Source organism: Onychostoma macrolepis, chromosome 11 (assembly GCF_012432095.1).
Source record: "Onychostoma macrolepis isolate SWU-2019 chromosome 11, ASM1243209v1, whole genome shotgun sequence".
Taxonomy (NCBI): domain Eukaryota; kingdom Metazoa; phylum Chordata; class Actinopteri; order Cypriniformes; family Cyprinidae; genus Onychostoma; species Onychostoma macrolepis.
In genome coordinates this window covers 15742131-15757041 of record NC_081165.1, presented here as the reverse complement: position 1 = coordinate 15757041, position 14911 = coordinate 15742131, and the positions used below count along the sequence as shown (strand labels likewise).

Sequence of the window (14911 nt, the reverse complement as noted above, 5' to 3'; positions counted from 1 at the left end):
TTCATATAGCCATATTGCCAGGTGGATTGCGGCTACTGAACACTCCCCAGGTTCATTCTGCCCTTGATGCTCTCAGATGGTCAAAGGTCAATTAATACCTCTGGCCTTCAAATGCAAAAGCACGTTTACATTGTTTCCTAACCAGAAGTGAGCCGTTTTCAATTAGCCACAATGAATGCATACATTTTAATCAAGCATTAAATGATGGTAAAAGTGATCTAAAAATATATATAAAAAAGAAGAAATTAGAACATTTAAACAACTAAATAAACAGTGTTAACCAATACAGATTAATAAAAAATAATAATTTAATATAGGATAACTATACCTAGTGAACGTCAATGATGATAGGTAATATAAATATAAAAATAGGAAATTACAATATTTAAACAATTAAAAATCTAACATCAGCTGGTACAAATACATTTTAAAAAATCTAAAAAAATAACACAGTCAATGTAAAATTCTAAAAAGCCCTTTATTTTCCTTTTATTTCATAACTTTGACAAACAACTACTCCACAGAAACTAATAGAATCAAGAGATAATACAGTTATTGCTGAAGTCTCTACAAAATCATCAACTACTTGTACTGTATGCGAGTGACGATATATTAACTGTCTATTCTCAGGAGCAAGGACCCTCGTGATGTGACCTCGGGGTTGCAGCTGATGTTTATACCTCTCAGTTCTCCTCACGCTTTCTCTCAGCAACACAAAAGCCAAATAATCTGTGTGGACTGGGAAAGGTGATAGGTCATAGTGTAGCAACAGCACAAATTATTAAAGCTCACCTCTTCACTATTTCAGAGGCTTTGAACTGACAAGGCACCAAACGTGTTGTCTGAAGGCCTCAAACTTGAAAGGAAACAGATCACAAATCCTTAAGTTTAATTTAAGAGAACGCACAGGCAAGAGTTAGTTTGGAAATCCAATGAAAAGTTGATGGTTGTTTATTTTCTCTTATCACTCCTGGTTATTTATTTTATTTTTTATTTTTTGTGCTCTCCCTCAGACGGATTTAATAATTCATTGGTTTTTCAAAAGCATCTCTCTTTCTTTTCAATGAGACTCCTGCTAAGCTAGCAAAACAACTGCAAACAGATCTTTCCACCATCAAAGTACTAATGGCAGGAGGTCAGACATCATATCTAAAATTAAGCTTTTATAAGTATTATCATTCTGTTCAGATGCATTTCAAACAATTCATTTTATGATGAAAAAGGTAGGATCCAGCTGGAATGTCCGAACGGTGACCCGGCGGCCTTTCAAGGAAACGGGGAACATTGAAGCACTTGGATTTAGAATAATGAGTTTTGCTTAGAAGCCAGATAAAAACAGAGGAATGGAGCCCCATGGTAACCTTGTGTACATTATGCCTGCTCAGAGATGAATATGATTGATGCATTGTCCTCAAGAGCAATATCCTGGCCTTTTGGCACCAACATCCTTCCACGGTCTCAGGACAAGGCCTGGGTCTCTTGGTCTGGGCCCAAACATATGAGGATCAATGTGCGTGCACACACACACAAACTCTCACAGACGCTCTACAGCTATCTATCAACCTCCCCCCCCCCCACCTCCATTGCAGCTGCTCCCGCACCAAACACAGTCTCCAAACTCCTTCATGTTTGTGCTGCAGCAAGGTGTCATTAATTCCTCCATTTATAAGAGCTGCACGGCTATATATACACACTGCTTGATTAAAGTTGGGCGCCGTAATTGAAGTGAATACCAGTTTATGGGATGAAGGAGTAATTGCTCCCCAAGCACCCCACGGCTCATCGTTCTCTTTGCCTCCAGCTCTCTCGTTTTCTCTTTTTTGAATGTGTATATAAATATAAGGCCCTCATGTCTCGTGAAGGATGTCCTCTCAATTACCTCCTCGCACTCTGCAAAGGTTAAAACAAAGTATTCGCACAGTTACGTGATGTGAACACAAAATGTAGACATATATAGATGGGTTTGGCACTTTGAATATTTTACAGTCTTCGCTAAACTGAACTAAAAAGATAAATTAGTTTTGTACATGCAATTTCCCTCCTAAAGACCTGTTTGCTAACAGTGTAGCCTATCCCCATGTTTAAAGATCTTTAATGGTAACCAAAAGACCTGAATTAGCAAGGGACGATCTTTGAGCCTTGATTGCTTTTGTACCCTAAGGGGGAAATTCACTAAGAATGAGTTGCGCGCACATTGATAGTGTTGTTTGTTTTTATGCACGGTCTGTGCTGTTTTAATGCCTGGTTCACTAAAGGAATTACGTGAATCAGGTAACAGTGCAAACACACCCAGAAAATTTGTGCTGAATACAATTTGCACCCCACATTCTCCATCATGCAGACCAGAGAGCTAGATTACGAAAGAAGCTGCTGCAATTTAGCGTACTATGCAGCGTTTCTACAGCAGCGCTTCTGAGTCGGCTCATAAAATACAGAAAGTGTGCTTCTTCTTCATCATTTGATGAATAACTGCCATCATGACCAACAGAAAATGTTAAACATGTTTCTTACATAAAACTCTGCCTACAAGTAAACAGTGCTCATTGCTGATGCTAACCTTTCCAGTAATGAACTTATAAATTAAGCCAGGCAGCCAGAAATTGTTAGAGGGTTTAAAAGCAAAAATGTGAGAGGATAGTTCATCCCAAAATTACAATTCTATCATCATTTACTTACCCTCAAGTCAAATGCAGACAAAATGTACAAATAAATAATACTAGCTGTGATTCTTAGTAAATTCACTCCAGTTTTCACTGCCGCATATTTAAAAAAGATGACATTTCGAAAAAATGTGTTTTGTTAAATCCTTTTTTCAGTCCAGTACTTTACAGTGCACCGATGGGTAATATTACTTAACACTAGTGTATAATCTATATTGTCACCAGTTATACATGTATTTGCTAATATGTAACCCGGAACATACTTTACTATCCCTTTTACTTGGCTACACTGTCTTCTTCTCAATTACGCTTGGTTCATTAAATTTGCTTCATGACAATTAAAAGGTGGTAGTGGACAAAAGAAATTAATTAGTCTTAATTCAGCTGAGCCTTTTCAACTTTAAGCCTTTATAGCCAGTGGGACTACTTTTACTGAATATAGCATTTAATTGAACTAATTACTTGCTCAACTGACTTACTTCACAGGTTTGTCTAAGGTCATCTCTTCTGGTATTAAATGCTACTTCAAGTGCTACAGTTTAGCATACCGTTTAGCCTCAAGAAAGGAATTACAGTGAGGAAAATAAGTATTTGAACACCCTGCTATTTTGCAAGTTCTCCCACTTAGAAATCATGGAGGGGTCTGAAATTGTCATCGTAGGTGCATGTCCACTGTGAGAGACATAATCTAAAAAAAATCCAGAAATCACAATGTATGATTTTTAACTATTTATTTGTATGATACAGCTGCAAATAAGTATTTGAACACCTGAGAAAATCAATGTTAATATTTGGTACAGTAGCCTTTGTTTGCAATTACAGAGGTCAAACGTTTCCTGTAGTTTTTCACCAGGTTTGCACACACTGCAGGAGGGATTTTGGCCCACCTCCACACAGATCTTCTCTAGATCAGTCAGGTTTCTGGCTTTGAGCTCCCTCAAAGATTCTCTATTGGGTTTAGGTCTGGAGACTGGCTAGGCCACGCCAGAACCTTGATATGCTTCTTACAGAGCCACTCCTTGGTTATCCTGGCTGTGTGCTTGGTCATTGTCATGTTGGAAGACCCAGCCTCGACCCATCTTCAATGCTCTAACTGAGGGAAGGAGGTTGTTCCCAAAATCTCGCAATACATGGCCCCGGTCATCCTCTCCTTAATACAGTGCAGTCGCCCTGTCCCATGTGCAGAAAAACACCCCAAAGCATGATGCTACCACCCCATGCTTCACAGTAGGGATGGTGTTCTTGGGATGGTACTCATCATTCTTCTTCCTCCAAACACGTTTAGTGGAATTATGACCAAAAGTTCTATTTTGGTCTCATCTGACCACATGACTTTCTCCCATGACTCCTCTGGATCATCCAAATGGTCATTGGCAAACTTAAGTCGGGCCTGGACATGTGCTGGTTTAAGCAGGGGAACCTTCCGTGCCATGCATGATTTCAAACCATGACGTCTTCGTGTATTACCAACAGTAACCTTGGAAGCGGTGGTCCCAGCTCTTTTCAGGTCATTGACCAGCTCCTCCCGTGTAGTTCTGGGCTGATTTCTCACCTTTCTTAGGATCATTGAGACCCCACGAGGTGAGATCTTGCATGGAGCCCCAGTCCGAGGGAGATTGACAGTCATGTTTAGCTTCTTCCATTTTCTAATGATTGCTCCAACAGTGGACCTTTTTCACCAAGCTGCTTGGCAATTTCCCGTAGCCCTTTCCAGCCTTGTGGAGGTGTACAATTTTGTCTCTAGTGTCTTTGGACAGCTCTTTGGTCTTAGCCATGTTAGTAGTTGGATTCTTACTGATTGTATGGGGTGGACAGGTGTCTTTATGCAGCTAACGACCTCAAACAGGTGCATCTAATTTAGGATAATAAATGGAGTGGAGGTGGACATTTTAAAGGCAGACTAACAGGTCTTTGAGGGTCAGAATTCTAGCTGATAGACAGGTGTTCAAATACTAATTTGCAGCTGTATCATACAAATAAATAGTTAAAAAATCATACATTGTGATTTCTGGATTTTTTTTTTTAGATTATGTCTCTCACAGTGGACATGCACCTACGATGACAATTTCAGACCCCTCCATGATTTCTAAGTGGGAGAACTTGCAAAATAGCAGGGTCTTCAAATACTTATTTTCCTCACTGTATATGCATCAAATTCAAATAAATAAATTGCAAGAAGTATACACAAGTAAAAGCTGACACTGGGGGCCTGTCAGCCTGTGATGTGTTGGCAAATGCAGTTGGAGATATGTGGACCAGACTTATTATGAAATGAGCAAGAACAAACATCATCATTATAATGAGATCTCTGTTTGTCGATGATAAGGCAATCGATGGCCCCACAGCCGCAAATGACAGGACAAACATCAGCGGTGAGAGAACAGAGCACATTTTCAACACCGACAAAAAAGGGAAATGCTAATTTCCCTTGTATATCACAGAAAGGTCATGAAAACGGTCAGACACAAAGATACCATCAAAGCATACAGCTATGTACGGCTGCACACATGTGTTGTGTCACTTTCCTGTGACATTTGCCAATGACTTCCTGGCATACATACACACAGGGGTGAATCCCTAAACAATATTTTTCCTGCAAAACCAATGGCTTATCTGCTAACAGCCAGCAAAACATTTTAACCAGCTGCAAAACGCACTGAAATATTGCTGTAAGAATTTAAATAAAATCGCGTTCATTCTTTTCCATGCAAAAATGCCAATTTCTATTTAAATTAAGCTAATTTGGCCATATTCACAAAATTCTGTTATTCAATTATCAAATCTTCATGTAACACCATTGTCTCCAATAGAAAGCAACATGCATATTTTCTGTTGATAATGAACTACTTCATCAAAAGAAATTATTTGTCAAATAAAATGCATACAGCATGTGAAAATAAATGGTGTTAGTGATTTATTAAGCCCAAATTATACTTTGTTTTACATGTTGACAACAGTAATGTAATTTTCATCATTAGCATGGTGTACCAATAACATTTCTAACCTTGGCTTTAAATTTTTTTTGCACTAATGAGTTGGTCCACAAGGTGGCAACACTGGCCTGGTCCGTTAAAAGATACCTGAAACTCTACTTTAAATAAGTACAGTATGTTTTTTATCGGTCATAACTTCTGAAGAGAAAAGGTGCAGAGACTGGACAAGGATGAAACTTTTAGCGTGCATGTGCCAAGCACCTGTGTTCATATGCAAAACCGAAGCATACTTTGGGCTTTAGTGAATTCTTATGAGTCAAAGCTCATGTGTCTGAAAAGACATTCAAATTCTTGATCACACTGCCTCCCAAAATAAACCATCTCTAAAGTTGAAGTTCATGGTAGAGTCAACCCAGACTTTTGAATTAGCATAAAGGCGAGTCTCAGAGACCCAATACTTTGAATTCTAGGCCTAAAAAGCAAATGATTGAATTTCTAGCCAAAAATTCATTAAATTGGACATTCTTATTTATGACGTCCTTTAGCAAATTAAAATACCGTCTGCACAAGGCTTCCTATTAATGAACTTTTTTCACTCATTTTCATTCTCTCACTCGTCATGATTTTTTTTCTCCCCTCCACCCAGTGAACTTGCCACACTAATAGGTTATGAATAATTCTGTTTCAGCTTAGATGGCAATTAGCCACAATGCTAGAGGCTATCCTTCTTCCCCTGTAGAGGTGTGGGGATTTACGAGTGTCAGCTAGACGAGGCGCACACACATTCCTTCGATTCCTAACCAATTACAAGCTAGATTCTTCAAAACATCTCGTATTGATAAAGAGCATCCCATTAACATCAACTCTACCATTGACAAGGCTTCAGACGGGCATGTAATTCGTTCATACTGGGTTGTGTTCTCCAGCTCAAGGGGCTGAAAGTGGTGTTCCTTATTCAGGGGCATATTTATTCACATCAGCCCTTCTAGGGCTTTTCACTGACTTCCAGTCTGTCTTATCAGAGAGCTCAGCAGCTTTCCAGGATAGAACTATCAGCCTGAGGACCACACACTTTCTTATTTGTTCATTTTAACAATGAGCCGAAAAATGATGAGGTTCCTTATTAATGCCAAGCTGCATCTCAGACCAGTGGATGAACCAAGACATACTCAGATAGGCTGGCTGTCATTATGTTAGTGCCTGGATAATGGCTATAGAAGTGTGTAGAATGTACATGAGTGTCTGGGGTCCTCGTTTTAGATGGACACAGAGGTGCTGTTAAAGCAACAGATGAAAGAAAACACCTTCAAGCATCAATCGAGACAGTGCAGTAATAAATAATCCCTATGTGGCAGCTGATTTGGCGATAGAAAGAATTGCTTATGAGCTCTATCTAACAGCCAGTCATCCAAAAATAAAAAAATAAAATAATGAATAGATCAAAAATAAAAAAGTAAATAAATATAATAAATAAATAAATGGTAAAACTTACCAAACTTTTTTTTTTTTTGCCAGCTGAACCACTTGCATGTAAAATATTTAAGTACTCTATGAGTTTTAAATTACTATTTCAATAATTTAACACATTTGCATGTTAATGGCTCTCTGATGTTGATGATGATGATGATGATAATAATAATATTATTATTATGTTTATTTTGCGTAGTATGTTTAAACTCTAATTATAAAATAATGTTTTATCTGTAATTAGAAACATATTACTGTTGGAAATTACAATTGTACTGTAAAATAAAAAAATATATATATTTAATTATAATAATGAAATTAAACTATACATTTATTTAATTCAATTACAGCCTTTTATTTGATAGTAGCATGAAACTATTTTGCAGTTATCATGCAGCCCCATTTATCTATCTTAATTTTACATTTGGCATAATTAATTATCAGCTTCTCATCAACTCCTGGACCCCCGTTTGAGAAACCATGCTGTAGCAGGTACTCGTCAAACATGAATATAAAAAAGTTATTTTATATTTAAACATTTACAATTAAACTATTTCACTGTACAATTACGATATGCAAAGCATTAGATAATGCTCTAATAAGGGTTGTTTATGCCTTATTTATGAAAGTTCTTATAAAGTCTTACCAAAAAAATAAATAAGAGATGGCAACATGCGTACAATGATTAAAAGCATATCAGCTCTCTTTGTAATCTTTGCATTTTCATCGCATCCGAGTTTCCCAAATGATGCTTTGCAGCACAGCAGGAATATAAGCAGCAAGTGGGGAAGTTCAAAGTGAAGTGTTATGAATTACGCACAAACACACACACAGACGCTACTCTACCTCCCATTCAAAGGTCCTTATCACATGGAGACAGTCAGCCTTAATGATCAGCCCATTCTGGACCAACCTGCCAAGCTCTAACAGAGAAAATACGGCAGACTTCCAAATAACAAACACAGGATAAAACACTTCAAAACCTCAGGCGATGAGTTCAAGAACAACAAAAGAGATTGGGGGTCAGCTTTTGAATGCAACACCGCCACTTTCCTGTCAACTACATAATACCACAATTCGATCTGAGCAAATTACGGACCACTTAATTCTGAATATACTGTATAGTTACATCCTCTTGTTTGAAGATGGCTTCAAATTAGTGCATGCTGTTCCACAAGCCTGATGGAGAGAAAATACAGAAGGGAACATTTCAGAAGTGAATTTATACTTACACATCACCGTGAGCAAGACGTTCCCTGATGCTAGGACGACCTTCTCCCGCGTTGCTCGGTCATAGATTCCTACATGGCATTCATAAGGTCCGTTGTCTGAGATCCGGACCTCTGGGAGCCTGTGGAAAAAGATCAAAATTAATTGGAAGACGTTTTCAGTGATTCAAAGACTGAATATTATTATGGAGGTTTGCTCAAGCTCCCATGACAGACATACATCCTGAAACTAGATTCAAGTAATTCTTAAACAAATCCAAGCAAAGTTTGCCCATTGTCATGATGCTAGGGTATTCTGGCAGCTCTTTATCGACATTCTGGACTTTAAGTATGGTTCTGGTTTCTCCTTCAGTGTAAACTACGACTTCTTTTTTAGCACCTTCAAGGTGAAAACCATTTTTTGAATCCAATTGCTTAGAAACATATAGCACATTTCTTCGCAACTCCAAAGGAAAGAATAAAATATACAAAAAATTGTTTTATTATAATACAGACTTCTCCAAAGAGTCAAAGGCTTCATTCTGCATTCTGAGCATGGACTACAATGCAAATCAAAGTGAGATTTTCAGCTGCAGGCAGCAGATCAAAATCGAGGACAATTGTCCTCCCTGGCCTCCTGTAGAAGAAGAGAGACCGCAGTGAAGCTGAAGCAACTGGGTGTGCTGTCATAGTAATGTGCCAGGCGAAAGAAAAGAGAGACTACTGCCTAAAAAAACAGTTGTCTGTCTGCTGGCTCAACAAATTCCCATAATGCCTCACTTCATCCATCCATTTCTGCTGTCCTGGAGCCCCACAGAGGGGAGTAGACTGCTGACGATGGCTGATAGGAATACTCAAATGCTCGACTTTGTGATCCTTTTTTGTAGCTTTGTCCTGTTTCATTCTGTTCCTCTCTTTTTCTTTGCATCTTCTCTCTCAGGACACCCAATAAAACAAATAGGAGGCTATATTACTAACTGTACTGGCTGAGTAATAGTGGATATTGCTGCAAATCACAAAAATAGATTACAAAATGTGAGCCAAGTTTCATCTTGGTAACTATAATGATGGCCAATTGTGAGCTCTTTGCAAAAAAAAAAAAAAAAAAAAAACAACAACAAAAAAACTTGTCTAGGTCTTTTATCTTGCCTTTCATTTTCCAAGTCTTTAATCTTGCTTTTCATAAAAAAACATCCAAACTTTTTTTTTTTTTTCTTTTTTTTTTTTAGTACACATAATTGAAGATGTTTTCACTGGCAAATAGTTTTTTTTTTTCTTAAATATGTTTTGCATATTTTATTTCTTATCTTATTTACAGATAAATTCCACCGTTCAAAAGTTTGGAATCGGTAATATATATATATATATACAGTGGGGCAAAAAAGTATTTAGTCAGCCACCAATTGTGCAAGTTCTCCTACTTAAAAAGATGAGAGAGGCCTGTAATTTTCATCATAGGTATACCTCAACTATGAGAGACAAAATGAGAAAAAAAAAAATCCAGAAAATCACATTGTAGGATTTTTAAAGAATTTATTTGCAAATTATGGTGGAAAATAAGTATTTGGTCAATAACAAAATTTCATCTCAATACTTTGTTATATACCCTTTGTTGGCAATGACAGAGGTCAAACGTTTTCTGTAAGTCTTCACAAGGTTTTCACACACTGTTGCTGGTATTTTCGCCCATTCCTCCATGCAGATCTCCTCTAGAGCAGTAATGTTTTGGGGCTGTCGCTGGGCAACACGGACTCCAAAGATTTTCGATGGGGTTGAGATCTGGAGACTGGCTAGGCCACTCCAGGACCTTGAAATGCTTCTTACGAAGCCACTCCTTCGTTGCCAGGCGGTGTGTTTGGGATCATTGTCATGCTGAAAGACCCAGCCACGTTTCATCTTCAATGCCCTTGCTGATGGAAGGAGGTTTTCACTCAAAATCTCACGATACATGGCCCCATTCATTCTTTCATTTGCACGGATCAGTCGTCCTGGTCCCTTTGCAGAAAAACAGCCCCAAAGCATGATGTTTCCACCCCCATGCTTCATAGTAGGTATGGTGTTCTTTGGATGCAACTCAGCATTCTTTCTCCTCCAAACACGACAAGTTGAGTTTTTACCAAAAAGTTCTATATTGGTTTCATCTGATTCTCCCAATCCTCTTCTGGATCATCCAAATGCTCTCTAGCAAACTTCAGACGGGCCGGACATGTACTGGCTTAAGCAGGGGGACACGTCTGGCACTGCAGGATTTGAGTCCCTGGCGGTGCAGTGTGTTACTGATGGTAGACTTTGTTACTTTGGTCCCAGCTCTCTGCAGGTCATTCACTAGGTCCCTCCGTGTTGTTCTGGGATTTTTGCTCACAGTTCTTGTGATCATTTTGACCCCACGGGGTGAGATCTTGCGTGGAGCCCCAGATCGAGGGAGATTATCAGTGGTCTTGTATGTCTTCCATTTTCTAATAATTGCTCCCACAGTTGATTTCTTCACACCAAGCTGCTTACCTATTGCAGATTCAGTCTTCCCAGCCTGGTGCAGGTCTACAATTTTGTTTCTGGTGTCCTTTGACAGCTCTTTGGTCATGGTGGAGTTTGGAGTTGGACTGTTTGAGGTTGTGGACAGGTGTCTTTTACACTGATAACGAGTTCAAACCGATGACATTAATACAGGTAACGAGTGGAGGACAGAGGAGCCTCTTAAAGAAGAAGTTACAGGTCTGTGAGAGCCAGAAATCTTGCTTGTTTGTAGGTGACCAAATACTTATTTTACAGAGGAATTTACCAATTAATTCTTTAAAAATCCTACAATGTGATTTTCTGGATTTTTTTTCTCATTTTGTCTCTCATAGTTGAGGTATACCTATGATGAAAATTACAGGCCTCTCTCATCTTTTTAAGTGGGAGAACTTGCACAATTGGTGGCTGACTAAATACTTTTTTGCCCCACTGTATATATATATATATTTTTTATTTAATGTTTGTGAAAAAAGTCCCTTAGGCTCAGCAAGGCTGCATTTCTTTGATCAAAAATACAGTAAAACAGTAATATTATGAAATATTATTATAATTTAAAATAACTTTCATTTTTAATATATTTCAAAATGTCATTTATTATTGTGAATTCAAAGCTGAATTTTCAGCAGCCATTACTCCAGTCTTTTGTGTCATATGATTCTTCAGAAATAATTCTAATAGGATGATTTGGTACTCAAGCTATTATTTTTGTGGAAACTGTGATACTAACTGTAATGGTAGTAATTTTTTTTTTTTTTTTTTGCAGATCTTTTGAGTCCATGTTCCAAAATCTGGATAGAATCATTTTCTAAAAAGCCTCATTAAAAATAATGATAAAAAAAGAAGAAAACTCTCAGCCTTTTTCTCTTCACTTCAGTCAAGTGATCCTTTAACAATCTCAACAGCATCTTTATATGCTCTACGCCGGTCGACAATGTCCTGCTGCTCAGCCCCTTTAAAACAAGCAGAAATTGACTGAAACCAACTCATTTATATTGAATGAGGGCAGCGGGTGAGTTCTCAACACAAGCGCATAAGCATTCCTTTCATGTACGCCTTCACCCCTCCCCACCGCGGCTTTCTTTCCCCCTGCACCTCAGATAGCTCACTTAGGCTTGATGAGTAGAAACACAGGCAGAGTTAATTGCAGTGCGTTCACCATCATGGCGATGGTAACAAAGCAGCGGCTGTAAACAAAACCACTCTGCCATTTCTCTTCACAGATGTCTATAATTTTAACCCCGTCTATTGGCAATTTTTAGAGTTTTTATTGTTGTTTTTTTTTTTTTTCTTCCCTTACTTCCAGGGCTGCTTGACATGCATGGACCGTGATGATTGGATGAGAGGTTTGGCTCCAGCTTTGTACATTGGCATTGGTCTCACGTTCCACCCCGCAAGTGTCCTCTCTCTGGATGAGCTTTACTGCCCGGGTCTCTGAATCCCAGCCAGCACATTTCTCAATTCCTGCCTCTCTTACCTCTCCACCTCCCCTTCTTTCTGCTTTTCGACACTCGCTGTCTCTTATTCGCTCATTCTCTCCCCTCTGCTGCATACTTCCTCTTTGGATTGCTGAAATGCCGGCGATGTTGCACAATAGTCTGGCTCGCTCTGGTATTCAGTTCTTCAAAATAACCTCAATGGGACTGAAACTCCAGCTTCTTCACAGTCTTTCTCACTCTCACCCTCTCTGTATTTTCTCTCTCTCTCACTGTGCTCTAAAAATGTAGATGGATTGTTAATCAGAGAGTAATAAAAAGCCGATTAGCACTAAATCACACCGAGGCAAGAAGGGATTTGCCTAGCCAGGTCCTGCCACTCTGCAGTGAATGTAAGTGTGTGTGTGCACACTGAGAGGGACAGAGCACTGGCTGCCAGGAATATAACATTCTGTAATTACAGAAATGTGCCATGAATTTCTCAGCTGAGGCCTGTTCTTATTGGCATTGTGGGCGTATGATGTTAGAATATGTCCGAGGCTGAATTTATGGTGTTGGAATATTCACAATAGCTCATGTTTTCATGAGTCATCAAACACATAGGTCAGCTGAGGTGATCTTTCACGTGAACATTCACTCTTGAACATCAGTTAAAAACTGTTCACAAACTAATTCCATTCAATGTGGCAATTTATGCATGAATAGATTTCTGAATGATTTACAAAGAAATGAATGATTTGTGTTTCATGAATGAAGCTCATTGTGAGCACAGTAATGGTTGACCAACATGGTCTTTTCAATGGTTGCTGAAATCACACTTTTACAATTTTAACTGAATTAGAAAGCCACTACGGCCCTTTGCAAATCTTCAAATGGGCAATTTATTTATTTATTTACTTACTACTTACTTACAATTTGCATGCCTTTATGGTGCTTCTGTAAAATTTTAAAGGGCTTACCAACATGAACAAACCAAAAAAAACATATTTTTAATTAAAATGTCACTAGAGGTCTCTGCTTATTTTCAAAGGGCTTGCAAAACAAAACATTTAACAAAACAAAACGAAAATGATCAATTTAAATGCAACTGCTTCTGCAAACTTTCAAAGGGCCTAGATGAACAAAACAAAACAACAAGCAAACCTTTGCAAGATGAATAAAAGAAAATTACAATTTAACTTAAACATACATTAGTGTTAATTTTGTTAACGAAAACTATGACGAAAAAGTTTGTTGAAACTAAATGATGATGAGATGACAATAAGGTCAATAAATGATAACTATGACTATATCAACATGCAATATTGTTGAAGATAAAATGCATCTTGAAAAATAAAAATTCTAAACATATACCTTTATTTACGTCAAAAAAAGAGAGAAAATATTATTGTGGACTGCTGTACACGCCTCTACTATGCGAGCTTTCATGTGTGCAGTTGCCAGATATCAAGGGTTCATATCCACAAATCAGAACCTCTCTGTTAAAAGGATACATTTTCTGCCTGGTGTTAATCTGGCAACCACGTGCACGCATTTGCTCTTCATTGCTGAAGTGCCAACGATGATCTGAAAACTGTGTTGTGTCATGAGATCTCGACTATATTGTTTGTAATTGTGGTTCCTGAATAAATGCACTTACTCAACTGCTGTTGTTTTAATAGAGAAACATTATTGCAATTTGGAATTATTGGAAATACTATTAGGAATTTACTGTTATAATATATATATATATATATATATATATATATAATTTTTTTTTGTATTTACAAGTTTTCACAATTTAGACTGAGAGAGTGCATATCTGAGTCTTTGATATTAATTTATATATTAAATAGCCTATAATAAATCAATATACTAGATTAGGTAAAATAAACCATCCACATGAGTTCACATTCTGTTGGTTTGTGCTTATTGGCAAAAGTGCAATACCTGAAATGTAAAAATAAATGTTTCAAGTGACAACAATCATTGCGATTATAATTTTGAGCATTTTAAAAAAATTTTTTTTTTGTTGCAGTTTTACTATTATACAGCATGACAAGAGTCTTTTCAATGACTAAAACTACACTAAAATTACATTTTGTCACCTAAAGCTTGGCTAAACAAAAACAGGTCAATGTTGACTAAATATGATAATAACTAAAGAGTTTGACACAGGACTAAGACTAAGACTAATTTAAAAGACATACCGCTGGTTTCACAGACAGAGCTTAAAGGGTTAGTTCACCCAAAAATTAAAATTCTGTCATTAATTACTCAAACTCATGTCATTCCAAACCTGTAATTTTACAATCCGTGTGGTGCGGCTGATCCAGAACAGCATACGCTGTTTGTGTCCAGTGGATATTCTCCAAAATGGTATTGAATTGAACGAATTAAGTCTTTTTTTTTTTTTTTTTTTAGCGCACAAAAAGTATTCTTGTAGCTTCGTAAAAATTATGGTTGAACCCCTGATGACACATAGATTATTTTACCGATCTCCTTGCTACGTTTCTGGACCTTGATCGTGTAAGGACCCTTGCTGTCTGGGGTCTGAGAGCTCTCAGATTCCATCAAAAATATCTTAATTTGTGTTCCGAAGATGAACAGAGGCCTTACGTGTTTGGAACAACATGAGCGTGAGTAATTAATGACAGAATTTTCATTTTTGGGTGAACTATGCCTTTAAGGCTAGTCATACACTAAAATGCATGTTT

The 14911-nt window shown here is 37.7% G+C and overlaps 1 protein-coding gene across 2 annotated transcripts in view; it reads right to left on the bottom strand.

Moving 5' to 3' along the window:
• Positions 1 to 14911, bottom strand: part of igsf21a (immunoglobin superfamily, member 21a) — a 225716-nt gene that overhangs the window by 56443 nt on the left and 154362 nt on the right. For both annotated transcript variants that reach the window (XM_058790855.1, XM_058790856.1), the window contains exon 4: positions 8293 to 8411. In XM_058790855.1, coding sequence (XP_058646838.1) covers positions 8293 to 8411 — 119 coding nt within the window. The remainder of the gene's footprint in view (positions 1 to 8292; positions 8412 to 14911) is intronic.